Genomic DNA, 27,181 nt, shown 5'->3' with positions numbered 1-27,181 from the left:
TCTAATATCAAACAAATAAAACCTGAGTAAGTATAAAGTTGTTTTACAACCACGCCCCACATTCCGTGGCCTGATGACGTCCGGACTTGTACATCCTTAAATCACTTAAATGGAACCAGTCTGACAACATTAAAGTAGATTATATGATCTACATCCACAGAAATTCAACAGAGGCTTTGACAGAATTTATTAGTTTAAAAGTTGATGTTATCTGGTACTTTTTCTTGCTTACCTTTGTATTTTGTGAGGAAGTGATCTCAGTTTTTTTACTTCTTCATTTAGTGAGGCTGCCCTCTAATGGTCAAACATGGTAACTCACTGCTCTGGCTTTAATTGAATTTTTAAACTGTTTTATATTTACTTTCTAAAGTTTCAGTGGGTTTCCACTTATTCCATCCAAAGTCACTGAGAAGAGATTCTACCTCCATTCAGATGGAGTAAATGGACTCATCCATTGTTTATTTATCATGTTTGATCTTGTTGGCATTTTATTAAGAAGTTTTAGATACAGACCAATTGAATAACCATTTCATATTGAATCAAAAATAAAAAGCACTTTCTCTCTTAGAAACTTTGATTCAAAATGAAGGGATGAATTCACTGTAAATTCAGGTAAATGTGAGCTAATCAATAGATTGTTGCCTTTACTGTATGAAGAAACTGCACCCTGAAGGGGTGATGTTTACTTTAGTAACATTTATGAACAAAGATTAGTTTTTATAAAGGTTTGGACCCCCTCCATAAAGACTGCTAGATGGGATGACAAAATGGAAATAAAGTGAAAAAAGTCAAGAAAATGGCTAAAAAAAATTGAATTATAAAAACTATATAATATTGTTTTTACATTTGGTTTTAAATTGATGAATATCCTTTGTATTCAACCAACATTTCTTTTTACTATTCATATTAGTTACTTTTAGTAACTTTTTCACTGTCAGCTTCTAGATCTACTATTTTAATTGGCTTTTTAACACCGTATTTTCAAAATTATTTTACACAAATATACAAATTAAGGCCAAAGAAGAAAGCTGGGAGCAACATGTGTAACTATGGTGAAAGGATAATCTCTTAAATGATGTTGAAAAAATGTTTGAAATGCTAATTTGAAATAGTGGTGTGATCAATGTTAAATGCAACTTTTTGGAAAGTATTAGTGAATGCTCTCCAAATGTCCCCAAACATTTTCTAAAACCTCTAAAGACTCCCAGATAATAATAGGAAACATTTACAGTGTAAAGTAAGAGACCCTTAAGGGAGCGTTACCTAGTCAGTGTTAAGTAGTCAGTTGATAAGGGTAGCTGCTTTGGGAGCAAATGAGCACATAATATAGAAAAGTAACTAGTTTGTTAGTTGTTCCCTGACTAGGTTTTCTACTTCTTTTCTGCATGTGCTTTCAATGGGGAAATGGCGCCCCCATGTGTTGAGTTGGCGTCCTTTGCTTGCTACTGAATATGAAGACCGTGTTATGTGCTTTTTACAGAATAGCATAGCAAAGTATTTCACTTCCCAGTCTTAGATTATTTCTGACATCCTAATTAGTTGGTTGACAGGAGAGGAAAAGGCTCAGTCTGTTACAGCAGCCACATGCCTCACCCTCTGGAAATGTTACATTAACGTTCTCCAAATATTCCCCAGCGGTTGGTTTCCACACAGTTGTGACTTTATATAACTATCAAGAAACATTCCTGGTGAAAATAAACACTTCTATTTTGATAAGACTCCTTGATAATTGAATATATAATATATTTCAATGCAGCTCCAGTTAAATGCCTGAGAATAAAACATACAGAAAGTTGATTTTCTTGACTGCAGACCAGAGTTTTGTTAAAAGAGTGAAAGAATCTGAAACCAGTGCCTTGACTGGGATTCAATCAAATGCTCAAATCTAGATCCAAATATAAAGTATTTGTATAAAAAGTATAACGTATTTAGTAGGTCACTTTTACCTACTAAAAGCAGCAAATTGAAAAAATGTTTTTTTTTTTAAACATCATAATCAATTAGTTTATGTATTCTTGTATTATATAATGAGCATTTTACAATTTGAACTCACCTCTGACCAACATTTCTCCCTGTAATAGAGGTTAATCTTATCTTTGTTTGTTTGAAACTCAATTAATTAACTTGCTTGTTGACGGCCTAATGGACGGCTAAGCATTAAATGTGTTTCATGAAGCAGACAGAAAGAGGTCTGTGGATTGAAAGGTGGTTAGGGTTGATCAAACAGGATCAACCAAGCTTGACTTTCTTTGTTCAGGCTAAATTTGGTCTTGACCTATGTAACATTTTCAATACCTTTTTTTTCTACAAAGGAAAAAAAGTTCAAACTTTTAAAAAATCACAGCACATAGAAAGGATCCACAGGGATTGATGGGTATATTTTATAAACTGAACAGATGCACAACATGAAACTACCACACAAATGCATACACTCTTATCGTTAGACCAATCTGAAACACAAGTAAGAAAATTGTCCTGTTAATAACCTCCTGTTGTTAAAGGCAGTCAGTGAGCAGCTACAGAAGATTTTCCTTCTGACCAACTATTCCCTTCAGCTGTTAGAGGCAAACCAATGGGAAAATCCCAACTACTGGCTTGATTCATTGCTTCTGTTGTCCTGCACCTTCTCTCCATGTACACAGCAAGTCATATTCATGGCACAGGTGTCCACTTGGACAGTAACAACGTTTTCTTCTAATGTTTAGTGGTGTGGTGAGCCTCAGTCTTCCATCCGGACTAATTTCTTGTGGATACATGAGCAGATGGACACCAGACTGGCAGTAAGAGTCTCTGGTTTCAACGTAACCAGCCACAGGAGTTATCACTTGAGAAAAAGGCCAAAAGTGGCTGCAGTGTTGCTAAAAGCTACAGACACACGGATACATGCAGACAGAAAGGTGAGGGGTCAGGATGCTTCTTGTGCTTCTACACCTGTTGGGAATCTGAGCGTAGCTTTAAACGGATGGTTTAACAGTGCCGTACATGTAGGAGTAAAGTGAGTAACAGTCCCAAAAATCTGGCCTTAAAGCAACAGCAGCAGCAGAGAACTTCAGTCTGGTGAGGTTTTATTTATACCACCTTCCAGCTCGGGTGCTGCAGCCATCAGCAGAAACACTGCCGACTCCCTTTGGTGACTTCTTCGGAGGAATGGACCATGTTGGGAACAAATCCGCTTTTTACTCCTTCCCAGCCATCTTGGATCTGGATGTCCCCACTTCGGACCAGCTCAAAGATTTCCCTTGTCAGATCTACAAACGCCTGAAGAATAAAAAACATCTTCAGTCAGAATTAAATTAAATTTAGCTTAACTTCCAACAAATTTGGTTAGTTGGAATGCATTGGACGACTACTTCCAACATAGAACCAAGTGCCTTAATAAATCAAATTCTAGCTTGAAAACTGTATTTTGTATTTGCAATTTGCTTGACTATCTGAAACAATAAAGCCAAAACAGGAGACATTTCTGACGGTGCAGATACTTTTAAACATTGCTGTATATTCAGACCTTCTCCACATTAATAGCATCCCGTGCCGAAGTCTCCACATAACGCATCCCATAGGCCCCTGCCAGCTTCTCCGCCTCATGCTGGGTCACCTGCCGCTGGGCCTCTAGGTCACACTTGTGGCCGACGAGCAGGAAGACGATGCTGTGCGGCTGGACGTGACTTCGCGCCTCCTCCAGCCAGTTATGGACGTTCTGGAAGGAGCGGCGGTTCGTGATGTCAAAGAGCAAAAGGCCGCCCACTGAGTTACGGTAGTAGGCTCTGGTAATGGACCTGGACAGGAGAAAAACATGGGATTAATCAGTTTGTAGTTAACATGCTGAAGGCTTTTAATTGTTCCCACATTTTATCCCACTACAACCAAAAATCGCGTTGAATTTTACTGGTATTATCTGAAATAGAGCAACAAAAAGAAGTTCTGGTTAATAGAAAATAAGGGGATAAAATGAATTCCACTGCATGTAGTGTTAAGGGAAATAATCTGAACTGGATCCTTCAAATCCATCAAGAACTGGGTGAGAATCAAGACGTGGAAAGTCCTGGGCCGAGTCAGAAATCTGAAACAGTAAGAACAGTCTTTCTTCTGTTCTTTCTTCTTCATAACTGAATCTGTGTTTTCTAACTTGTTTCACATTACAGTAAGCATGAAACAAAGAGATAATCCAATGAGAATTAGAAAACAAACAGGCTCTGCAAAATTAAATCAATTTTGGAATTAAGGGAATATAATACAAGAGCAAAACTAATGTGGCAAACTAGACAGGAGCTGAACACTGGGCCTGCAAGGAACAATAAAAACATGAAATAACAAATGGGATGAAGAGAAAAAATGAGCAGGCAGTAAAATTTGTCCAGTCTTGTTTATATATTATGAGGCTGACAAAAAGAGAAACTTGAAGCGGTGAGTAACATATTGTCTCTACCTGAACCTCTCTTGTCCTGCAGTGTCCCAGATCTGAAGTTTGATCCTTTTTCCCGGCTCGATCTCCACCAGGCGAGAGAAGAAGTCCACACCCACAGTGGGGTCTGATACCTGGGCGAAGCGGCCCTCTGTGAACCTCCGGATCAGACATGACTTGCCCACTGTGGAGTCTCCGATGACGATCAGACGGAACTGGTAAAGCCATATTGTCTCCATGACTCATGTGAGTTTAATCTGTCGCAGAGAAAGATGTCAGAAGGTTTTTCACCGAGCGTTAAACGGAAGAGAGAGGCTAAATCTCACACTAATAAAATTAACTTTAAATTGTTTATTTTTTTCTGATCAGTTAATTGGTTTAGCTTGTACATTTCCATAAACACTCCTTTGCACAATTTCTCATAGTCATTCCACTTATACTACTTTTTGTTACACTATCGACATTTTAATGTTTTATTTTAGGTTTTATGTAGTATACCAACTGAAGCAGAAGAAAAAATGGAAACATGACCTTTGAAATGTTTTAAAAATAAAAATCTTAAAAGCCACATTGTGTTTTGGTATTCTGCCTTCTTTACTCTGACGTCCAAAAATAAAATCCACTGTAGCCACCTGCCTTTCGAAATCACCTTATTGCTATAAATCAACTGTGTTTTATTAATGTTGACGTATAAATCTATTCTGTTCATTAGAAAACATTGCAGAACAACATGATAAAAGCTCAGGATGAAAAGTGTTTCCGTCAAGATGCTTTTGCAGCAACAATCCGAACATCTCACAGAATACTGTTGAACGAAACATCTGAACATGAAAAAAGCCTGGCACACCTGAAAACATCAAGACAGCAGTTCATACTGAAAGATGATCAGTGAAACAACCAAGATACCCATGATAACACTGGAGGAGCTGCACAACTCAGGTGAAAAATACAGATGTTGACAGAACAACTATAAGTTGTGAACTACACAAATTTCACCTTTATGGGAAAGTGGAGAAAAGAAAGCCTTAAGATGTCCAGCTTATAGTTTGTCATACATCATTTATTGAGAGAAGACCAAAATTGAACTTTCAGACATACATGCAAAACTTTATTTTTGGGTTAAAGCACCGTCCCTACAGTCAGATATGGTGGAGGCAGTATCATGCTGAGGGTACACTTCTTCAGCAGGAACAGAGAAAGATGTGGAGGTGATATGAAGATGGAAGGAGCTAGATGTAATACAATCCTGGAAGAAACTCTGCTGCAAACTGGAGAGGATGTTCACCTTCCCACAGGATAATGACATTCCTGCCAGAGTTAAAGAGGAATGGTGCAGATCAGAGCATATTTATGTGTTGGAACGGCTCCATCAAATTCAAAGTCTAGATCGTATTGAAAACAGGACAGTCTTCTTCAAACCTTGGCAAAATTTGAGTTAGTTTGCAAAAAAAAGGATAAACAAAAAAATTGTGTAAATATGTTAAAAGCTGCAATCTAAAAAAATATAGAAATGTTCAATGAACACTAACATCTTTGCAAAGCTCTAAAAATACCAAAGTAAATGGTTCTAAAAGTAACAACAATCTAATTTCTTATTTTAAACAGTGCATCTGTTTAAAAAGCATGAAATAAATCAGTTGAGCCCCTGTATGTGTCAATTATATTACAATTTTTGGTTCATAACAATATTATAATAAGCTCAAATCATCTCAGCCCTGTGCAAGTGATTCACAGTGGGGTGATCTAATTTGAGGAGATAAGAGTGAGGGGGAGGGCGCTCCTCTCCAACTCAATAAACAGTGGTGTAGTCAGCCCCCATGTGGATTATAGAGTAGCTGGTAGGGAGCAATAACACTCAGTGAGGCGTTGGAGCAAGTCATGTATGCTTTCAGTGAAGAAATACATGCAGAATATAACATGTTGTTGCCCAGATTCCTAAAAGGTAAACAAAGCTGTTTTATCCATTAGGCCTCCCCTAAATCATCCCAGGAGTATTTTTATTCTACATATTTAAGATTATACATGAATACCTGAAGATGGCCTACCTTGGTTCTGAGCTCAGCAGCAGTGAAAAACAAGCTCCATGTTGATGATTGTGTCTTCTGAAAATGACCCCTGAGGCTTTCGGTAGCTATGATGCAGCTTCTTACAGGAATAACCCGCAAAAGACGCAACACATGAATCCGTCCAGATCACGGTTTCAAAGGTGCAGGATATAGCTGCTCAGCGCGCAGAGCGGCTAGTGAAGCTAGTGATGGGAGATGCTGATATTTCCGTGTGATCATCCGAAATGGCAGCAGGACACAGCACCACCACCAGCAGCAGCGGCAGCAGCATCACGCACAAACACCTCTTCCTCGCCCTCATCAGCACCAGTACCGTAACTACACCGACAACAGCGCAGCGACAAACTATCAAACTGCTGCATTCATGCCCTGGAGAAACAGATGGCGTGAGGTACACAGTTGTATTTAACTTTATCACTGCGTGCAAAGAATGATGTTTAGATAACTACCGGCTTTTGCAACTTAGTTTTACATACTGAAGCCCAATGTAAAATCAAACGTAACCGGATAATTAATCTTTAAGCTTTTTGCACACACACAAAAAAAGCACACATTCCTACTTTAAAAGAGTGTATATTTTCTGTTGATTCCTATTTGAACGGTTTGCACCGTGTGTTGGTGTCGCAACTGTAGGGTTTTACTATTACTTTTGGTGTTATACGTGACGGATTGATAACAGAGAATGAAGTGGAACGTCTCCAGAACATTTATGAAAATTCACTCAATTTCTACAATTAAATAGCTTCCGTTTTTATGACATGATGAAATGATATGTACAAAACTACTAAAAACAGTTTAGATTTACTTAATCGTGACGCTTTCAGGAAAGAAAAGTGAGGAGGCTGAAAGCGATATTTCCAAGCAGTACTTGAAGTAACCATTTACTCTCACTAAGACAGATGTTAGACACGGACTCAAAATATAATGTGACGGCCTGTTTGCCGCAAACTGCAGCGCTTTATTTGTGGACTGATGTAACCTAGCTCGTATTTTGTCAACAAAGCAGACGATGTATTCAGGTACTGTAGGCATAGAATGTCGTAATGCACAAACAGGGACACAAAATCCATGCAAAAAAAATATTTCATATTTTAGGCTTAAAAACGTAAAAGAAGAACGTTTTAAATAAATCCTTTGACATAACATAGGCTTATAACTTGACCAATCGAGCCACACCTTGGTGTAGATGTTAGAATTTCAAATATAAGTATTATTTCCCCTAATAATTGTTATATCGAAAGATTGGAGAAAAGAATGTGGTTGATGCCTAGATTTACGAGCAGCTCTTAAATGCACCATCATCTCGTCCTATTCGGCTGTTAGACACGCGTTCAAACTGTTATAATAGGTTAGCCTTAAAATGATCGGCTCAGACCGTCAACGCCGTTTTTCCTGCAGACCGAATTGATGTGATGTTTTGTTCGTAATTTCACAGAAACAAAAACAACTTTCCATGACTTTGTTGTCACCAATATCAAGTTTTTCAACATCATACTGTGTATTTATTTATTTACCCCTTTATTTTATTTTATTTTTTACATTTTTTGTCGTTTTTGCCGAGCTGCAGGCATGCAGCAGGAGCTTCTTTTCAAAGTCCTGGTTGTCGGGGATCTTGGTGTCGGGAAAACTTCTATCATCAAGCGGTACGTTCATCAGATCTTCTCCCAGCACTACAGAGCCACCATCGGGGTTGACTTCGCGCTGAAAGTTCTGCAGTGGGACAGTGACACCGTGATCCGGCTGCAGCTGTGGGACATAGCAGGTCTGCCTCAGCTTTGTACACCAAGACAAGAAAAACAGCAATCTTTTGAGCTGATATTTTAAAAAATAATAATTTAAGAGCAAGTACTTACAAACTTGAAAGTACTTTAACGTGGCTGTTGTGTTTGTGACTGTGTCAGAAATTGGAACAATAAAAAATACTTCCCCAGTGAGTCAGGCTGCCCTCTGCATGCCACAGAGCCTCCCTGTACTTGATACCTCCTCGTGGAATGTAGATCTTGTGTCTGACTGTGACTGAAGTGATCCCATGATCAATAATGTCAATCACATGACGGCAGCTACCGTAAAATAAATGGGCTCGCTCTCACACACACACATTCAGATATTTGTGGAGTTGATGTGCTGTTCTTTTGTCCCAGGACAGGAGCGGTACGGGAACATGACCCGTGTCTACTACAGGGAGGCGGTGGGAGCACTGGTGGTGTTTGATGTGACGAGGGCCTCCACGTTTGAGGCTGTGCTGAGGTGGAAGGATGACCTGGACTCTAAGGTGAGACAAACTCAGATTTAGGATTAGGGATTTTGTGTCCTTTTCTGATCACTCTGTCTCTCTCAATCTGTAACCCTACAAAAACAGAGACCTTTCCTGGTAATTCAGATGCTATGGAAACAATAAATCTGTGAATGTAATTGAATGTGATCATGCAGTGATACAGAAATCAGCATAGAAATAACTTTCTGTACTAGATGTTGAATAAAATGGACTGAAAATGGAGCCTTGAGGAATCAGATGTATAATTGCTAATTTATGCAAAGTAAAGCTGATCCGGTGATAAAGATTTGAACTAGTTTTCCACTGAACAAGACATTCACACACTTTTCCAGTCAACCAATTAGTGTTTTATAGCCAACTATGACACTCTTAAGATTCAGTAAGACCAACACAGAAGTTTTAGATGCATTGCTTTTAAGCTGTTTGTCATTTAAAACCTTTACCAGTGCTGTATCAATGCTGTGATATGGTCAAATCCCCTCACTGGAAAGCATTTTTTAATTAAAAAGCTTTAGATTTGTAGTGGACTTTGGTCAAGAGATGACAAAATACGTGTGGTAAGAAATGTTGTAATATCTCATAATCTACGCTAGGGGGCGCAGGCAAGCCTTGAATAAAAGTGGCCTGAAGGTGGAGCCTTGTGAAACTCTGCATGTCATCTTTGTCTGCTGAGATTTACAATTACAATTGGTTGGTTGTAAAAATCTAAAAAAACACTCATACAGGTTTATGAGTATTTTTGGGCTTGACTTTGACTTTGTTCTCGTTAAATTTTTGGATATAAAATAGCAGATGATGCAGCTATAACGTGAGGTTCAATTCATCTTTCCTCAGGTGACCCTGAACCATGGGAGACCAGTTCCTGCTGTTCTGCTTGCCAACAAGTCAGACCAAATATCGTGTCAGCTGCCCAAACTGGACTTCTTCTGCAGGGAGAACGGGTTTGTGGGCTGGTTTGAGACTTCTGCAAAGGTAACATCACTTTGAAAACCAGAACAACAGCATCCAGACCCATGCTGCTGATTTTTAATGCAGAAGTGCACTAGTGCTATTAACTACATTTGAAAGCAGATTACCAAAGGAAAAATACTTAGGATAAATAGTAAAAGGCAACAACAGCTGACTATAAAATCAAAAGATTTGCTTGAAACACATTATTTTCTTTGTTTTTAAGAGAGAAACTGAAGAAAGTGTAGCGTGAAGTCCAGACTTCTGTTTTTCTCCCTTTCTGGCTAAATGTGTCTAAAGAATTACATCAGAGTAAAAGTCAGAGAAAACATTTCAGTTGAAGAATCCGTAAACTCTTCAGACAGCTCAGTGAGATCAGGACAGAAACATCCACTGCAGGTTCACAGCAGGATCCTGAGCTGAGCACGGAAACCTGACTGAAAGACATCACAGCTGATGGTCGTTGTTAAGAAGACACTTCACTGTTAAAACACCATAATGTCACTGACAAATAATTTTGGGCTGTGTGTGCTCTCAAACAGCTGGAAAAAACATTTTTGACTTTTCAGTAGCACAAGACCAAAATGTAACACATCCAGGTTTCAAAAATCTACACATTTTATTCTGAATTCACAGAAACCTAACTGCAAATTCACCAGATACTTTTCTTTGAACCTCTAAAATCCTCTAAAATCCAATTTATGGTGTTACTAAATCCAGGGGGAAAAATTGTTTTGTAGCATTCAAGATGCAAAATAAGTTGCAAAGAACATTTCTTTAGAAATGCTTGTGTGCTCTGACCATCAGGAAAACAGAAACATCGACGAGGCAGCGCGCTGTTTGGTGGAGCACATCATGAACAACGAGGAGAGCTCAGTGTCAGAGCGAGAGCCGTCCTCCGTCCTCCTGCCGGGATACGCCAGCACCGCCAGGAGTCCTGAAAACTGTTCTTCATGTTTAAAATAATCACATTACATCAGGGACAAAAGATCTGAAAGAAAAGTTCCTTTTATAAGTTACATGTAGAAGTAATAACATTATTTAAAGCTGTGCTCACACTCCAGTATAGTGGAGTATATAAAGTGGAGCACAAAAAGCAAGAGTTTTGTTTTTTATGGTTTTATTTTTTGTTATTTAACTAACTAGAAAAACACATGAAATGTGAACATTCTCAGAAAGATTGACCTTATATTTAGTTTGTGAGCCACGAATCACAGGCAATGTGAGTTCATGGTTTGAATGTTTGTATCGGTTTCTGCAATTAACACAATAAATGTCAGCTTGGTCATGAAGCGGAGTCATGCCATTTTGTGTTTTAGATTTCTGTGTCCCTGAAAATAAAAAGAAGCCTAATATACAAATATGCATTTTTATGTTTAACCATCTAGAAAAATGAAAAAGTGATTATTTCAAATAATTACCTTCTCTGAACGTTTTGCAACCAGGCACTTCTGCAAAATTCTTTGGAGAAAAAAATCCAGACCTCTGTGGAGGACAGTTGTGAAATGGTAATTGGACTGAATTTTACGGAAGAGGATTAGGGCCACTGGAAAAAAGAAAAAAAAATCTGACTTTAATCTCATAATACTGACTTTTTTTTTCTCAGAATTCTAAGATTAAAGTCAGAACTGTTTTATTTTTTTTTCCAGTGGCCCCAATCCTCTTCCATAGAGCTTATATAGTACTTTTCCAGTCATTTTGACCACTCAAAGCACTTTATTTTAGAGTCACATTCACACATCGATAGGTTGGCAATTTGGGGTTAAGGGCCTTGCCCAAGGGCAGATTGACACATGGCAGGAGGAAGCTGGAATCGAACCTATATAACCTTCCAATTGCAAGATGACTACTCTACCCACAGAGCCACAGTTACTTGATTCAACCCGGAAACGTCTGATCACGTGTGGTTAGATGACTGCAGCCAGGTGTAACGGCTGCAGCAGGTTCACCACACCCTGCAGCAGACCTAAGGCTCAGGAGGAAGGCATTTATAAACTAACTTTAATCTGTTGAGGTAAAAATGTCCAATCAGGAACATTTTAACCTATCTACCTATTGTAACTGCTTCTGAGAAGAAAAACAATTAATTAAGAATTTCTCAGTCATATATTTTGTGCTTTTGAGATCTGAATGTGTCCCAATTATCTCAATGCTGCAGTCTCTGCTTATCTTGACAAAGACAAATATCTTGTCCCAGCAGGACCTTCTGCAGGACAGCCTTTTCTCTCTATGAAGCTGCAATACTGTGTGCAACATTAGAAACAATTATCAGCTGCTTGAATGGTTCCTTGTGTTCTTCTATTCTGCAGAGAAAAAATTACAACAATCCCCTAAGGTCAAAATAGAAATAGAAGTAATTGTGGTTTCTGTGTCTAGTTAGTGGCATCTCCAGTCCAAAGAAAATACAAACACCCTTGGAGAGACGAGTTTTTGCTGCAGACATAAAAGCAAACTATGCCAGAGCTGACTTGCTGTCAGACTGTTGCACCATTGTTGTTGTAAGTTATTGTTTACAACCACAAAATCAATATCTTCCCAAATCTGAGTCTTTTCTTTCTCTCTTTCTTTAAAATCAGCAAAGAGAACCTGTCTGCTTTTGTGCCAGCGTCTTTTGAGTGTTATTTAAAATTCTGGGTTTTCTATTACATGTTGCGTTGGATTTTACTTCACAGCTGGTAACGAGCTCCTGGATCAATTTGTAAAATTACAAATGTGTGTCTCTATTCTTTGTGGACATGCCAAAGACAAATTATTCTTGTTTTTGTGTCTGTTGTGTTTTTAGGATCTCTTCATAAATCACAAGATTCTTCAATAAAATCTCACAAAACAAGATAAAGTATGAGAGCTTAAAGATCGTCCGCAACCATATATATTTAATTATTGTCAATCCTAGACATAAAAAACACCTCCAAGATCAATAGGTAATTAAACACCTGGAAAAAAAACAATTAATTTTTATAACTAATGGCATGAAGAAAACCCAAGAGACCTTGGAGGGCGTGCATGCTAAATTAAACTTTTATGATGAACAAAGATGAAAAAATATTGTTTAATTGCATGGTTTTAACGGGGCTTCGTTCCTGTGGTCAGAAGATATTAAGGGCCTTTGAGCCTCAGCGACAAAAAGGCTGAAGTGAGAAAACATAATTATGCTGAAGGGATTCCAACTCAGACTAGGGTTGAGACTCACCCAAACCAATTTCATGCCAGACAAAACGAAGAGTGAGATCTTCTCTTTTATTAAAAACACACACATATGTTTTACCCAACTAGGCGTTCATGGAGGACAGGATGTGAACATCTAACTTCTCTCATATACTAGCGTAAGCACTGGTCCTTTAACTTAACATACAAGAGTTGAGCTGAGCAAAACCTACAAAAAATCATATCACAATTTACAAATTCATGTTTTGATTTGAACCTTTTGATGAAATACTCAGATGAGTTAATCCACTTGATGTTCTAATATACAAAAACATATTTAGATATTACTTTAACTTTGCAAGTTATTTATCTAACCAAGTCCAGTAGACAGCATTATGTTGTTGACTTTGCAGCAATCACCTCTCCTTTCATGCAAGTGGCAACAAGGGGAAGGCTTAATTTTTGCAGGAATAAAAGGAATGTGGCTCAGTAGAAGCAGCCATCTACCACAATCAACAAAGAACGGTTGAGTGGACAGAAAGGAGACAGAAGCACTGAGCAAGGAGTACTTTCTATGAGAAAGACAAATAAATACACTAATTTATTTGAAGCAATATCTCTGTCAATGGTTTCCTCCTTTAAAATGATGTAGTAAACACAGAATAACTGCTGGAAGTACTTTCCTAACCACAGCTGTGCCAACATCTCTACCTAGAAAACAGACAAAATACAGAAACAACGTGCCGGTACTTTCTGTCTGAGGGAAAAACAAAGAGTACATCTTTGGTCGAGTTCTGGTCTGAGACTGAGACCGGCCAGGTGTAACTTCTCTGAAGGGAATCACTCTGCAGCGCTCCACACTGATCTTAGCATGACTCCGTTTTACAGTTTCAGTCATGCAAACTGGAAAATACCAGCTAACCAGAATGAATTGCAACAAAGAGAAATTCTCCTTCGAATGATGTCTTTGAATTTCCATACACCATCAAATCAAGCTGCTAGTTGAAGGACACACATTGTAAAAAAAAATTAAAACAACTGGTTAATCTAATGATAACAGGGTATATGTTGGCATAAATATAGTATCACAAATTAAAGAGACAGAAGCTCCTTAACAATAAAGGTGGGTCTTCGTGTTTGGATTTGTCTTGAGGCATCAGTGCTCAGCAAGGTGACCACAGCAGATAATTGCCTCATCCACTGGGTTCTGCTTTAAGACGCCCTCCCCAGACCCGAGAAGTTGCCCAATCGCCCTCCTCTCCGTCACCTGATTCACGTGCTGCCATTTTACACACAAGTTTGACTGACATAATAATAATTGAGAGGGGGGGAGATAAGAATTGGCCTATCGGTAACCTTTAAGAGAGAAATACTCCCCCCTTTTTTAGTGCGCAGACTGAAAGAGGCTGAGGTTGGTGCAGCCAGCGCGGGGTGTTGTGGGCATCAGAGAGGTGTTTGCGCTCGGATCGCTTTGATTCTGGAGGAGAAACCGGGTCAAGAAGAGGGAGACTGCTGGGAAGGAAAGGACAATGCTGTTTCGTGTCGTTTCGTCGCTCACAGCGGATGCAACGCAGATTTTACTACTAGTCACCGTCCGTTTTTAGATTAGGGACATTTCGGATTCGGCGTTGGCACGGACGCACCCTGCCACCGGCATCCCAGCCTTTGGGCAGCATCTATTTCAGGGATCGCTCACTGTGCGCTGGCTACACTGCATGCCAGCAAGCTCTTTATGCAGATTTCTACCTACATTCGTCGTTTTGCCTGAATGTGATTGTCATTTTCTACATGATTTTTTTGGCCGCCGCATGAATTCTCCCACCGGATCCTCGTCGGTGTACTCTGCTGCTTCTCTCCTCCTCCTTCTCCTCCTCCTCCTCCTCCTCCTCCTCCTCTTCCTCCTGACTCTCACAGAGGGCACTACCCTCCTCCCTACCACTAAAGACATTTTGATCGTCCTCCCCAGCTCCCCCCACCCGGACACGACCACCACCATCACCACCACCACCACCTCCGCCACCACCTCCTCCTCTTCCTCCTCCTCCACTGTAACATGTCGGGACAGTCTTTGACGGACCGGATCGCCGCCGCGCAGCACAGCATGACCGGCTCTGCCATCAGCAAAGCCGTCTGCAAGGCCACGACGCATGAAGTCAGCGGACCCAAGAAGAAACACCTTGACTGTAGGTTGAAAGCATGCCATCACTGCTCCTAGCTGCTGTAGCTCATAGAATAGCCTGCATGCACCTTTTCTCTCTCGCTCTCTCACAAAGGACAGCCTGTACAAATAGCATCCGGCCGGGTTATGTTTGCAACCTGTTTTTATTAGAAATAAGTATATGCGTCTGGGATGTGCGGGGGGCAAAAGCGCGCACGCAACAATGAGCCTGAGCATCATCAGCGCAAGATTTAAATAAAGGGGCGAGGGAGCAGGGCACTATCTGGGCATGTCATTCTGGGGAAATAGGCCACTCTGGAATGGGCTAATCACATTGCAACCAGCCGCTTTATATTGTGGGCCTATCCATTATTAACGCCACTATCAGCAGCAGCAGCAGCGTGCATGCAGCACTAGGCTACATTCCCCTGGAGACGCTTCAGTACATAATGTGCATTATCGTGCAGCATCACCAAACATCTTCCTCTTCATTTCCACAACCGCGCATTCAAGTTCACTGTCGCGTCCTCTGGGGTTTCATCATTAATGAATGTCCTGCTGTCAGTCCTGGACCCACAATAGCTTCACTTCTGTCTGTTGGTTATAAAAAAGGCGTCAGAAAACAGAAATATCGATTGTTTATTACCTTAAAATAAAAACACGAGATTTATATTATGAAACTTAGCTAAAATATAGTGACTTCCCTTATAAAATGGGTAATGTATAGGTAATAAATTTGTTTTTAATGAATCTCTGAATACTTTATAAACTGTTAATATTGTGGAATAGAGGACAATCAATGATCAATATTTTATCAATACTAAAAATTTCCTGTAGCTTTTTAAAAACTGCTCAATAGTTCTTCACAAAAGCTGAATATATATCAGTTCATGGTTTTACAAGCCCTTTATTGGGATCGTCTTATGATTTTACAATGCAACTGCTTTTATAAATGGCTTGGAAATTGTTCATAAACCATATAATGAAGCTATTAATCATAAACCATTAATACTGAGCTATAACACATTATTAATCAGAAACATTTAGAACTACAAAGGATTCTGTTTATACATGACTAATAAATAGTTAACCAGTTATTAAATAAGCTATGAACGTCTCATAATGGATTATTATGGACTTGTTGTGCATTATTTAAAGGGTGAGAGTGAAGTTAAAAGTGACCAGTGCCCCATGTAATAGCTGCATAGTCACAGTTTATAGTGTCAACAGCTTAGTTAACATACTTTACACTTTAAAATATGGCTATTAGGAATGATTAACAAATAATTAATAAACCAGATAGATAGATAGATAGACAGATAGATAGATAGATAGATAGATAGATAGATAGATAGATAGATAGATAGATAGATAGATAGATAGATAGATAGATAGATAGATAGATAGATAGATAGATAGATAGATAGATAGATAGATAGATAGATAGATAGATAGAGTTGTATTCTAAGCAAAAAGCACAAATTTAGGTGTCAAAATAAAACAATAAAAACGTGTTGAATATATTTTAGCAGCTTTTTTAGTTTGCTTTTCTGTTTTCATTAAAAAAATCAAAGTAGTTAGACCTCATTTTCTGTGTAAATACTGTAATATCTTAGTGTTTTCCAAGAGTTTTACTGTATATCAACCATGCGTACTCTACATATACAGTTGTGGTCAAAAGTTTACATACACTTGTAAAAAAACATAATGTTATGGCTGTCTTGAGTTTTCAATAAGTTCTACAACTCTTATTTTTCTGTGATAGAGTGATCGGAACACATACATGTTTGTCACAAAAAACAGTCATAAAATTTGGTTCTTTCATAAATTTATTATGGGTCTGCTGAAAATGTCACCAAATCTGCTGGGTCAAAAATATAGATACAGCAACAAAATTTGTCAATTTTGGTGATGTAGCGAGTTGTGTCAATCAAATTAGCTTCATGTCATGGCCTCTTCACTTCTTGTAAGTGATTCTGATTGACTACAGCTGTTGACTTCTCATGAGCCCATTTGACCCAGTGATTAGACTCAGCTACAAAAGCTACAATGGGAAAGTCAAAGGAACTCAGTGTGGATCTGAAAAAGCGAATTATTGACTTGAACAAGTCAGGGAAGTCACTTGGAGCCATTTCAAAGCAGCTACAGGTCCCAAGAGCAACTGTGCAGACAATTATACGCAAGTATAAAGTGCATGGAACAGTTGTGTCACTGCCACGATCAGGAAGAAAACGCAAGCTATCACATGCTGCCGAGAGGAGATTGGTCAGGATGGTCAAGAGTCAACCAAGAATCACCAAGAAGCAGGTCTGCAAGGATTTGGAAGCTGATGGAACACAGGTGTCAGTCTCCACAGTCAAGCGTGTTTTACATCGCCATGGACTGAGAGGCTGCCGTGCAAGAAAGAAGCCCTTGCTCCAGAAAAGGCACCTTAAGACTCGGCTGAAGTTTGCTGCTGATCACATGGACAAAGATAAAACCTTCTGGAGGAAAGTTCTCTGGTCAGACGAAACAAAAATTGAGCTGTTTGGCCACAACACCCAGCAATATGTTTGGAGGAGAAAAGGTGAGGCCTTTAATCCCAGGAACACCATGCCTACTGTCAAGCATGGTGGTGGTAGTATTATGCTCTGGGGATGTTTTGCTGCCAGTGGAACTGGTTCTTTGCAGAAAGTAAATGGGATAATGAAGAAGGAGGATTACCTCCAAATTCTGCAGGAAAACTTAAAACCATCAGCCCGAAGGTTGGGTCTTGGGCGCAGTTGGGTGTTCCAACAAGACAATGACCCAAAACACACATCAAAAGTGGTAAAGGAATGGCTAAACCAGGCTAGAATTAAGGTTTTAGAATGGCCTTCCCAAAGTCCTGACTTAAACCCCATTGAGAACATGTGGACAGTGCTAAAGAAACAGGTTCATGCAAGAAAACCATCACATTTAGCTGAACTGCACCAATTCTGTCAAGAAGAGTGGTCAAACATTCGACCTGAAGCTTGCCAGGAGCTTGTGGATGGCTACCAAAAGCGCCTAGTTGCCGTGAAAATGGCCAAGGGACATGTAACCAAATACTAATGTTGCTGTATCTATATTTTTGACCCAGCAGATTTGGTGACATTTTCAGCAGACCCATAATAAATTTATGAAAGAACCAAATTTTATGACTGTTTTTTGTGACAAACATGTATGTGTTCCGATCACTCTATCACAGAAAAATAAGAGTTGTAGAACTTATTGAAAACTCAAGACAGCCATAACATTATGTTTTTTTACAAGTGTATGTAAACTTTTGACCACAACTGTAGTGCTTTTCACAGCCCTGTCAGTCTAAACGTCTCTGAGGTTTTACCAGTCTTTATATGATGTTGAACCAGAGAAGATCAAAAACAACCAAAACTCCTAAAAAACCCCCAGAAAAGCCTTTTGATTTAGCGCTGAAACAAAAGATACAATCAGATAGAAACTTCAGCATCATCAGCCAGTCTTTGTGTTCAGCCTTATTTACACCACAGGAGGGGGGCCTGTTCTGATTGAGTTGGCAGTGAATAAATGATACAAATTATACTTTTTTTTTTTTTTTTTTTTTTGCTTTTTTGTTTTTTGGTGCCCTGCAGGCCATGGCGCCCTGGGCAGAAAGCCACGTCACCCACTGCACATAGATTGCCTGATTGACTGTACCTGCACAGGGTTTCCCCTGCATGTACATTTTACCAGTGATTGTAATTAGGTTAGGTGGCCTTTTCAAGTTTTCTTTTTCTTTTTTTTTCTTTTTTTTACAATCACTTGACATAATTGATAGAGAGCACATCCAATCAACGCAGCTGAGGGTCGGACAGACTGAAAAAAAAGACAGAAAATGAACAAAAAGAGTGAGATGGCTAATCTGGAGGAAAATGTGGATAAATCAGCCGGAGAGACACCACGAGGCAAGTAGCCAAACAGCCTGCGAGTCAGTCATCCAGCTGCATGCCCAGCCAGTCAGCCGGCAACTCTGGCAGCGCATTACTCAGTCATGTCCACAGCAGAGACACTGGGAATTATGGGTCCCTTTAGGGAGGTTTGCCACCGGGCGTTCTGACATCTGTATTACTTTGCCCCTATTTAAATTCAAAAAACAAACAAAGAAAAACAAAAACTCATTAGACTGACTGAAAATCATCAAAAAGCACTGGTGCAACAATAAGTAATTACTGATTGTTTGATTTAATCACTGCCTCGCACAAACTAATTAAGAAGGTTTTAAGTGGACTGTGTGTTTTTTGGGGAGGTGGTTGTTTTGTGGGTAGAAGCTGAAGATTTCTGCTTTGTGCTTTGATTACATGAATTTAATTCAACAGACGACTTCAAATAAAGCATTGATATAAACTCTGAAAAATATCAGACGCAGTGCCTCGAGTAATTAGATTTATTTCTGGCAAATCTTCAAGCACTCGGTAGCTGTGCCGATATTAATTTGTAGAAGGCTGCCCACTTCAGTGCCTGTCATGAGTGGGAGTATTCAGAAAATTAAAGCAAAGCTTGTATAGTTTCAACAATGGATTGTATGTAACTGCTCTCAAGGACAAAATAGTTTCACCTAGAACGGTCCACAAAGAAAGCATACATGAGACTTTTTATTGTACTGAAAGGAAACTCTGCTCCTTGTTCCATTAATCTGCCCCAGCTTACTTGTTTAGCTGTTTTGTTCTGTGAGATACTTTCTATTTCAGCTGGAGGGCCTCTCTTGTATAAGGCAGGGTGTAGCATGCAGAGCGTGAAATGTTCAAGGCATCGGGAAATGTATTCGTGATGAGGAGGTCAGTGGTTCTGAACCTGCGGCTGTCTGAGGGGACCTTGGTGACTGAGTGAATAAAGACCCAACAAAACTTCTTTGGAGGAAACTGATGAGTCATATGAGAGCAACGTCAGCCCCTCATTTTCACTTACACCATATCCACGCTCTCTTTGTGCAGCCATCACTGCATTCTTGTTTTTTTTTCCTCTTTTCCCTGAACTACCTGGTAAACAAGGTTCTAAAAAGCAACACTTTGTAATGGAACAGCCCAGAAAAGCTCTTGGCAGGAATGAGAGCAGAAAGTGAGACAAAACGAATGTGTAGAATAGACCTTAGAGCTGGAAGGACAGAAGCCTCATAAAAATGAAAATAAAAATCCGGGGTTATATTTGAATATTTGTCTAATGCATCCTTCTAAACCTGAGTACAGTTTGGTACATGATCATACTAAATATGAAGGTTGAGAATGAGATTTTCTTTCATGGCCACAGCTGCAGGTACAGCTCTACCTGAGTGGCATGTTCTCTTGTCTTTCCCATTTTGAAGAGTGGCTAAAAAACCCCCAAAGTATAAATAAATGAAAATATTTTTAGAACTTTATGACAAAATTTCAAAAAATCTGTTTTATATGTATTGTTGAGTGTTAATAGTTATTATATTTGTAATATTAAAAAAATCCTAATGTTGGATTTTTTTTTTCTGTAACAGAAAGTAGCCCTTGCTTACCGTTAGGTACGGTAGAGAACCTATAATGCTGTGGGCCGAAGATCCTATGCTCCTTTTTAGAGAGCATGACATCATGAGATTTGTAAAATATCAGGATGTTTTTAATAAAAATCCATTAGAAATTTGAAATAGGTCATTTAAGCAGCATGATGATCCAAAACAGTCTGACCAAACCTACACAGCTGCGCTTACCAGGCAGACAGATCCACGTTCCTCCAGTCCCCAGACTGCTTTAAAGTGTTACAGGAAAAGAATAAAGGCTGCCTGATGTGTAATAACGGGTTATAAAGCATTAACAGCAGTGGTAGCAACCTTAGAGGAAGCGATAGTTATGATTTAATGTAGGACATTTTCCATAATAAATAAAAATACTCAAACTATAATTTGTATTTTTCAACAATTTTCAGTGTGAGATTATGTTACTATTTCGACACGTTTCGGACATCTGGTTTGAAAAGGTGAGGACTGCCTTTTCTTTTTTCCATTCTTTGAACCCGATTGCTAAAAAAATCACAGAGAAGAACAAAAGCGCCGTCGATGACGCCACTTCGCCTCACAGGCAGCCAAGGGTGCCTAAATTGGCTCCACTTACTCCCACATCTGTGTGTCATTTTAATGACCTCATCTTTTCAGTAGATTTCGTACCCTCAATATTTCTTCATTCCATCTAAAGCCAAGGTCTTAAAGCAGACTGAATAAAGTTTTATGGCTTTTTACAGTAAGTCTCTTTATGAGCAGAAATCCTTCACAGACCAAGGCCTTCTATTTTATCTTAAAGAGCATTAAACATGTCCTGAATTTTGAAAAGACACAACCGTCTGACACTGATAACATCCAAGCCATTTTTAATCAAGTTTTCGATTTATATGATTTCCAATGTGCGCTGTGGGTTATCAGTACTAACAGTTGGCCACCATAGGATCAATACTGCTTCCCTCTGGCTGTTTGCACTGCCACATATCGGTGGTTAAATCCCTTCTGATTTTTTTTTATCATGTATGAAAATATCTGCCAGAAGAACCACTGAACAGTATAGACAGAATGGAATCATAGCAAGCTTTCAAATAAACATTTCAGTTTGAAAATTTCTGCAGAAAAGTTGCTAAATAAACCCTGAAAGTAAATTGCCTTTCTGGATACCTGGAGATTTCACGCTCCTTACTCTGATTTCAGCCTGGATCAACCCCCCCTGGGGAAATAAGTGGTGTGTCAGCAGCTATCTCCTCGCTTCAGCGGCTAGTTGTCAACTTTGTCTCTGTGAGACCGGTCAGGTTGTGCATCAGGGCTTCAGAGCAGAAAACAGCTGTCTGCTTTAGCATGAAAAGTACGATATGAGCGAAAACAGATACCAGATGTTTCCATGCACACAAAACCATTTCCACCTAATTATAAAAACTGTTTTTAAGAGGAAAACGCCATTCAAACTAACTTGGCTTTGAGCAGAAATAAATATTTACTCCCTTCACCTAATTGCAAGTTGTACTGATTTTAGATTGTTCAGAGCTTAGAGGTGGACTTGCTGTTGTGTCTTGGTGCATCACAACATATGCTTGAACTGAAGGTCATAATTCATGGATGGTGAGATTTTTGAGATTATTTATTCTACGTCGTGTTGTCAAACAGGTTGTTTAAGGAATTTCATGATTCCACAAGTCAAGCAGTAATCAGGAGTGGGTGAAGCTTTCCAACATACACACAGCTTCATTACTGTAAACATAGAACATTTCTCATTTTTTTGCAAATAAATACAAAGTTTTTGCTTGGCATGTTGTCAGCAGTTCATAGAATAAAAGAGCGATGTTCATTTTACTGAATCATGAAAAGTAAAACCAGAGAAACTGATCACTTTAAGTCAGGGGTCCCCAAACGACGGCCCGCGGGCCGGATCCGGCCTGCCACGTCATTTGGTCCGGCCCCCTGAACAATGCCGGATCCGGCCCGCCTCCTCATACCAGAGAGCATTCAGTGTTTTTTTTTTTTTCATATATTGTATTTTCTGGTTTATATGTGGATTTTTCTCCAACCACCAGGGGGCTTGAGCAGATGTGAAACTAACTTTCCCGCAATGGTATATATACTAGTCAGTCCCAGTCACCGTTTCACTCACGGTTTTTTCCATTTGCATTCTGGGTAAAAATTTATCTAAAAGCGCGAATGTGTCGTCGCGCTCCCCCCCCCCGCCCCCCCCCGACAGTTTCTAAGACAGAACAGCCTCCTCCTCCTCTCCCCCCCCCCACCGTTGACAAGAATCTTCTAAGGTTTCTAAGACCGGCCTTCACCTAATTGCAAGTTGTACTGATTTTGGTGACCCCTGCTTTAAGTGGTCTCTTACTTTTTTCCGGAGCTGTGTATTAAAGACATATTTGTTTTTTATGAATTCTTCCAGACGCTGAAGGCGTGCAGACCTTTGACTAATATTTGCCCTTTAAACAGACAAATATCATGGCATGTATGCAGCACAGTGAGTGTCATGCACAGACTGACTTCATTTTTCTTACAGCAGTCAAACACAAATGTGTCAACAAAGCAAAAATTAATGTTTTATTATTATTTCTTATTGAGTGTGTGATTCGTGTGGAGGGTTTCACACTGATAACTGGGCTAAAAAGCTAAATGGCATCTCCTGAGGTGGATTATCATTTGTGTGTTTCTTCAAGGAATGTTTTGCATCCTGGGATGAAGAAGACTCTAAGACAGCTGTCAGTGTCAAACATCCTCGATGACCTCAGTTTGCTTGTGAAACAATTTGACATTTTCTCAATAACTCAGCAAAATCTCTCCTCTTGGGACTGTTGTTTCCTCCAGGCAACTAATTCATTACCTCCATGTTTTGGATGTGGTATTTTTTTTTTACATGTATGTGTAACTATAGTTTAGGTTACGCATTTACTTGTATCTAACGGGTTCTGCTGCTGATTCCCGTCCACCTGCTCATCAGTTGGTCTCATCTTACTCAGTTTTAAAGCTTTTGCAGAATTGATCCAAGACAAGATGTAAAATGTCTTTACACAGAATCAACAGTCTCATCAAATTACAATCCATTTATCATCATTTAATGTCGAAATGCACAGAAATACAAACAGCTAAGTCAATGAAATCCATAGTCTTTTTATTGGTGTATATCAGAAAATCAGAGCAACATGATTTAGCTGACTTATAGGCATGCAGCTAAATCTGTATATGTAACGCCACAAAATGCTCCTGTGCCATTTTATAAGGAGTCGGTAAATCTCTGGGCTTTAACAGATGCCACGCATTCTTCGTTTGCTGCAATCCATAAGGAATCTGGGCCACAGTTCCTGCAGCCTGACCCAGTTTTATGTCGACTAGTAAAATTTAAATGATCTGTACAGCACCTTGAAAAGGTATTTGCACCACTTGAAGTTTTTCATATGTTCGTAATGCTACCTTGCAGGATTTTATTGAAGTTTCACGACAAACCAACTCACAGCAGTCTGTAAGTGTGAGAAGAGAAGAAAGGGGAACATGGTTTTCAACATTTTATTTACAAATAAAAATCTGAATAATGAGGCATGATTTGTATTCAGCCTGCCTGAGTTAAAAGTTTACATAACCGTCGTCTGCTGTATTTACAGATGGAAATCTTTTTGAGTATGTCTCCACCAGTTTTACACTGAGCTCTGCCCATTCTTTGCAAAATAGTTTGAATTCAGTCGTACTGCATGGGGAGCGATGTGCAGTGTTAGTTTTCTGCTACAAAGAATTTTGCATCAAGGCCAAAAAGTGCAGTTTTGGTCTCATCTGACCAGAACACTTTCTTTCTCCCTGATGGAAACCTGTAAATGGGACTTCTGATTGCTTTCTTTCGGTTGTGGCTTTCTTTTTTGCTGCAGTTCTTTAAAGGCCAGATTTGTGGATTGTATGACCAATCGTTATCCTGCCCAAAGTTTCTCCTACTTGAAATGTGGATTTGTGCCTCTCCTCCAGAGTTACCATGCGCCTCTTGCTTCTCTGTTTCCAGACGAGCCGTTTCTTTTTCACATCATCTCTGCTCTGTGAGACTGAGACATTGTTTTACAACCTAATCCTTCTCTGAACTTCTCCACTACTTTCTTCCTAGCCTTTCTGTTGTGGTCTTCAAGATGTTTGTTCACTAATGTTCTCCAACAATTGTTGGTCTATAATCCAAATAAAACGCATCGACGTTCTTTGTTGTAATGTGACTAAACTTGAAATAGTCCAAGTGGTGTGAATACTTTCCAAACACACTCTTCAGCCAGTTTTATTCCAACATTTCCTGATGTTTATTAAACCTTTAAATATAGGAAACCGGCACAGCATGGCACTCTTACCTCGTTGATATGTGCTTCACATATCCTTAAAGTGAAAAATTTATACCCCAGACAGATGAATTTTATCTCAGCCAAACTAACAAGGACCCTCCAGAGAAAATTTCTCATTCATTACTCTCTATCTGTTAAAACATGTGTCTGGCAACGGAACAAATTAGATCTTGCGGCTTGCTCTACAAACATTTGAGCTGAATAGGTGGAAAGCTGTGCAGCTACATAATGGGGTTGTGAAAAATGTGTTTTTTGTTCTGATTCATCTGCCTACACAGTTACTCTTATTAAAACTCTTCTTTGTTATTAGATTTGTGTGCAGTTATTGAGTCGGAGAAAATGAATGCAGCAGTCGATGTGAATCTCAGTGGCTCTCCTTATTCCATTGATTCAGGGCTCCCCAAAGATATAAATTTATGTTTTTTTTTCATAGCCGCTGCTTTTACTCACAGTAATTTAAAGCATTCTCCACATTTACTGGCACTTCTGGTAAAACACCATTCAAATTATTTCATATTTTATCACTATGGGACAATCTTACCCTGAAAAAAGTGATTCCACATGGTTGGGGGAAGCAGAGAAAGGGATCTTTGACCATTTTGGACAATATCTCGAGATCCTGCAGAATCCTTATCCCCTTCTTATGCACTCTGTCCTCTAGTGTCCTTGTGCTTCAAAGTTTTTAAGAGGCCATGGACAATAACAATCTTCCCAGGAACTTTGAAGCAGAACTTAATGTTGCATTTTATGTTCTGCTTAATAGCAGAAACACTTCAGATGTTTGTTGCTGAAAAGCTCAATATGAATTTCTGCATGATCAAAGCACACATCGCCCAGTAGAGTTAGCAAAACTTCTTGTGATTATGTTTGTGATGGTAGGACAGAGAAGACATTTTTCAGATATAGCATAACTGTCCATATATAAATTTGGTGATCCAAACATCAACATGGTTTTGTCTTATTTAAATGGTGTATTCTCTTGATTTTTTTTCTCATTTTGAAGAGTTGGCAAAAGAAATGGGTCTATATGCACTTTTACATATCTGAAGGAACAAGGTATGGAGTAATATTTAGACACTGATCATTACAGATAAACTGAATTGTGAACATAATTGCATTTATTTAACAAGAATTGGATGACATTCATTTTATGTTTTTATCAAAGGATTCTTTCCATTCAGTCAATAGATAATTAAAGATTGGATATTTTAATTTTACATTAGAAAAATATTTTTGCATCCATTTTTCTACATACTCAGACTGTTTTTTTATTTACTGTAGATTGTCTCATTTTTATTTCTGTGTCCCTCAGACCTGATCCACTGCACCAATGAGCTGAACGTCAGCATCCCCCATCTGGCAGACACGCTGCTGGAGCGCACGACGAGCAACAGCTGGATTGTGGTTTTCAAAGCGCTCATCGCCACACACCACCTCATGATGTACGGCAGTGAGGTAAGCTAAACATAGCGATCGAGGAGCTCAGAACAGCAGCTTGTCTTCTCAAAGTTAAAAAAAAAAGTTCCAGTATATGATTTTTAAACAAAAATTTATTCTTTTGTAAGTGTAATTCATAGAACAGGGTTTCCCCCTGCATATAATAGGCCTGGCGGGCCACCAGGCTTTACTTGCCCCCCTCCAGACTAACCGTGGTTTGTTCATTTTAAATAGGGTTTAAAATGAAACCTATTTCACAAGCTATTATTTCCAAATGATGATACACCTCTCAATTTTTGTAACTTCTAAAATTATTTTAACATAAAAACTTGGTGGGGCTCAACATGTTTTCTTGGGAAAATTCTGTGGAAGTCATATTTTCTTTCAAATTCAATCCCTCTCAAAAGTGTAATCAAGAGTCTTTGCGTGTAAGACTTTTATAATGCATAACATTAAGCTTTGATAAATAGCTTTCAAACTTTTTACCCCTTTAACGTGACACATATCCTGTTCAATTCGACTACAAAGCAAAAAAAATGTCAGAAGACCAAAAGAAAACAAGATGCAATAACCTGTTTGCATAAGTTGTAAAATTTTGTTGATGTAATTAAGGCAGTTAGTAATGAACACGTCCTTTTCATCAAGCAAGTTTGCATTAATTCATTGTGTGCGTTCGCTGAGGCTCTTGGATGAGATCGTATCTTGTTGACCTTCCTTCAGAAAGCCTGACTTGCTGCTCTGCAGGTAGCTCTCTCTCTCTCCGTCTCTCAGAGGGACGCCTTCCTCGTGTCCGACGCGGACCGATGAAGCTTCCCGCTGACATTTCGGTGGCCGGCCTGATAAGTCGCCTCGCTTTGCTGCTCGTTCTACACGATGAACAAGAGGAAAACATCAAACACGCTGAATGATGAGCAGCTGAGATCAGATGAGACAGAAAGCATGCGGCAGGG

At 39.2% G+C, this 27,181-nt stretch overlaps 3 protein-coding genes across 3 annotated transcripts in view; 2 read left to right on the top strand and 1 right to left on the bottom strand.

Annotated features, from left to right (window-relative positions):
* Positions 1 to 2,357: 2,357 nt before the first annotated feature.
* Positions 2,358 to 4,843, bottom strand: LOC106917142 (ras-related protein Rab-39B-like). The gene is made up of 3 exons (XM_014985887.2): positions 4,427 to 4,843; positions 3,506 to 3,776; positions 2,358 to 3,258 (listed from the first exon to the last, which is right to left on the bottom strand). Exons 1-3 carry the CDS (start codon positions 4,639 to 4,641, stop codon positions 3,103 to 3,105), a joined length of 642 nt encoding a protein of 213 aa, XP_014841373.1. The 5' UTR covers positions 4,642 to 4,843; the 3' UTR covers positions 2,358 to 3,102.
* A 2,891-nt stretch (positions 4,844 to 7,734) lies between these two features.
* LOC106917143 (ras-related protein Rab-38-like) lies at positions 7,735 to 10,657 on the top strand. The gene is made up of 4 exons (XM_088012756.1): positions 7,735 to 8,239; positions 8,601 to 8,740; positions 9,578 to 9,715; positions 10,499 to 10,657. The coding sequence occupies exons 1-4, from the start codon at positions 8,038 to 8,040 to the stop codon at positions 10,655 to 10,657; spliced, it is 639 nt and encodes a 212-aa protein (XP_087868882.1). The 5' UTR covers positions 7,735 to 8,037.
* A 4,231-nt stretch (positions 10,658 to 14,888) lies between these two features.
* Positions 14,889 to 27,181, top strand: part of LOC106917145 (phosphatidylinositol-binding clathrin assembly protein-like) — a 28,121-nt gene continuing 15,828 nt past the window's right edge. The window contains exons 1-2 of the mRNA XM_014985895.2: positions 14,889 to 15,018; positions 26,107 to 26,249. Coding sequence (XP_014841381.2) covers positions 14,889 to 15,018; positions 26,107 to 26,249 — 273 coding nt within the window. The remainder of the gene's footprint in view (positions 15,019 to 26,106; positions 26,250 to 27,181) is intronic.

This window comes from Poecilia mexicana, unplaced genomic scaffold (assembly GCF_051168715.1).
Source record: "Poecilia mexicana isolate PSO_F unplaced genomic scaffold, ASM5116871v1 scaffold_14, whole genome shotgun sequence".
In the NCBI taxonomy this organism is placed as follows: domain Eukaryota; kingdom Metazoa; phylum Chordata; class Actinopteri; order Cyprinodontiformes; family Poeciliidae; genus Poecilia; species Poecilia mexicana.
The sequence above is the reverse complement of the archived record's forward strand: the minus strand, read 5'-3'. Positions and strand labels throughout refer to the sequence as shown.

What these genes read in the sequence shown, in the direction of transcription:
- LOC106917142 (XM_014985887.2), bottom strand. Translation starts at nt 4,641, where the DNA reads ATGGAGACAATATGGCTTTACCAGTTCCGTCTGATCGTCATCGGAGAC. An exon ending in GCAGGACAAGAGAGGTTCAG is followed by an intron (nt 3,777 to 4,426) that starts GTAGAGACAATA and finishes TCTCCTGTCCAG; the next exon opens with GTCCATTACCAGAGCCTACT. An exon ending in ATGCTATTAATGTGGAGAAG is followed by an intron (nt 3,259 to 3,505) that starts GTCTGAATATAC and finishes TTTATTCTTCAG; the next exon opens with GCGTTTGTAGATCTGACAAG.
- LOC106917143 (XM_088012756.1), top strand. Translation starts at nt 8,038, where the DNA reads ATGCAGCAGGAGCTTCTTTTCAAAGTCCTGGTTGTCGGGGATCTTGGT. An exon ending in GGACATAGCAGGTCTGCCTC is followed by an intron (nt 8,240 to 8,600) that starts AGCTTTGTACAC and finishes TGTGCTGTTCTT; the next exon opens with TTGTCCCAGGACAGGAGCGG. An exon ending in AGGATGACCTGGACTCTAAG is followed by an intron (nt 8,741 to 9,577) that starts GTGAGACAAACT and finishes ATCTTTCCTCAG; the next exon opens with GTGACCCTGAACCATGGGAG.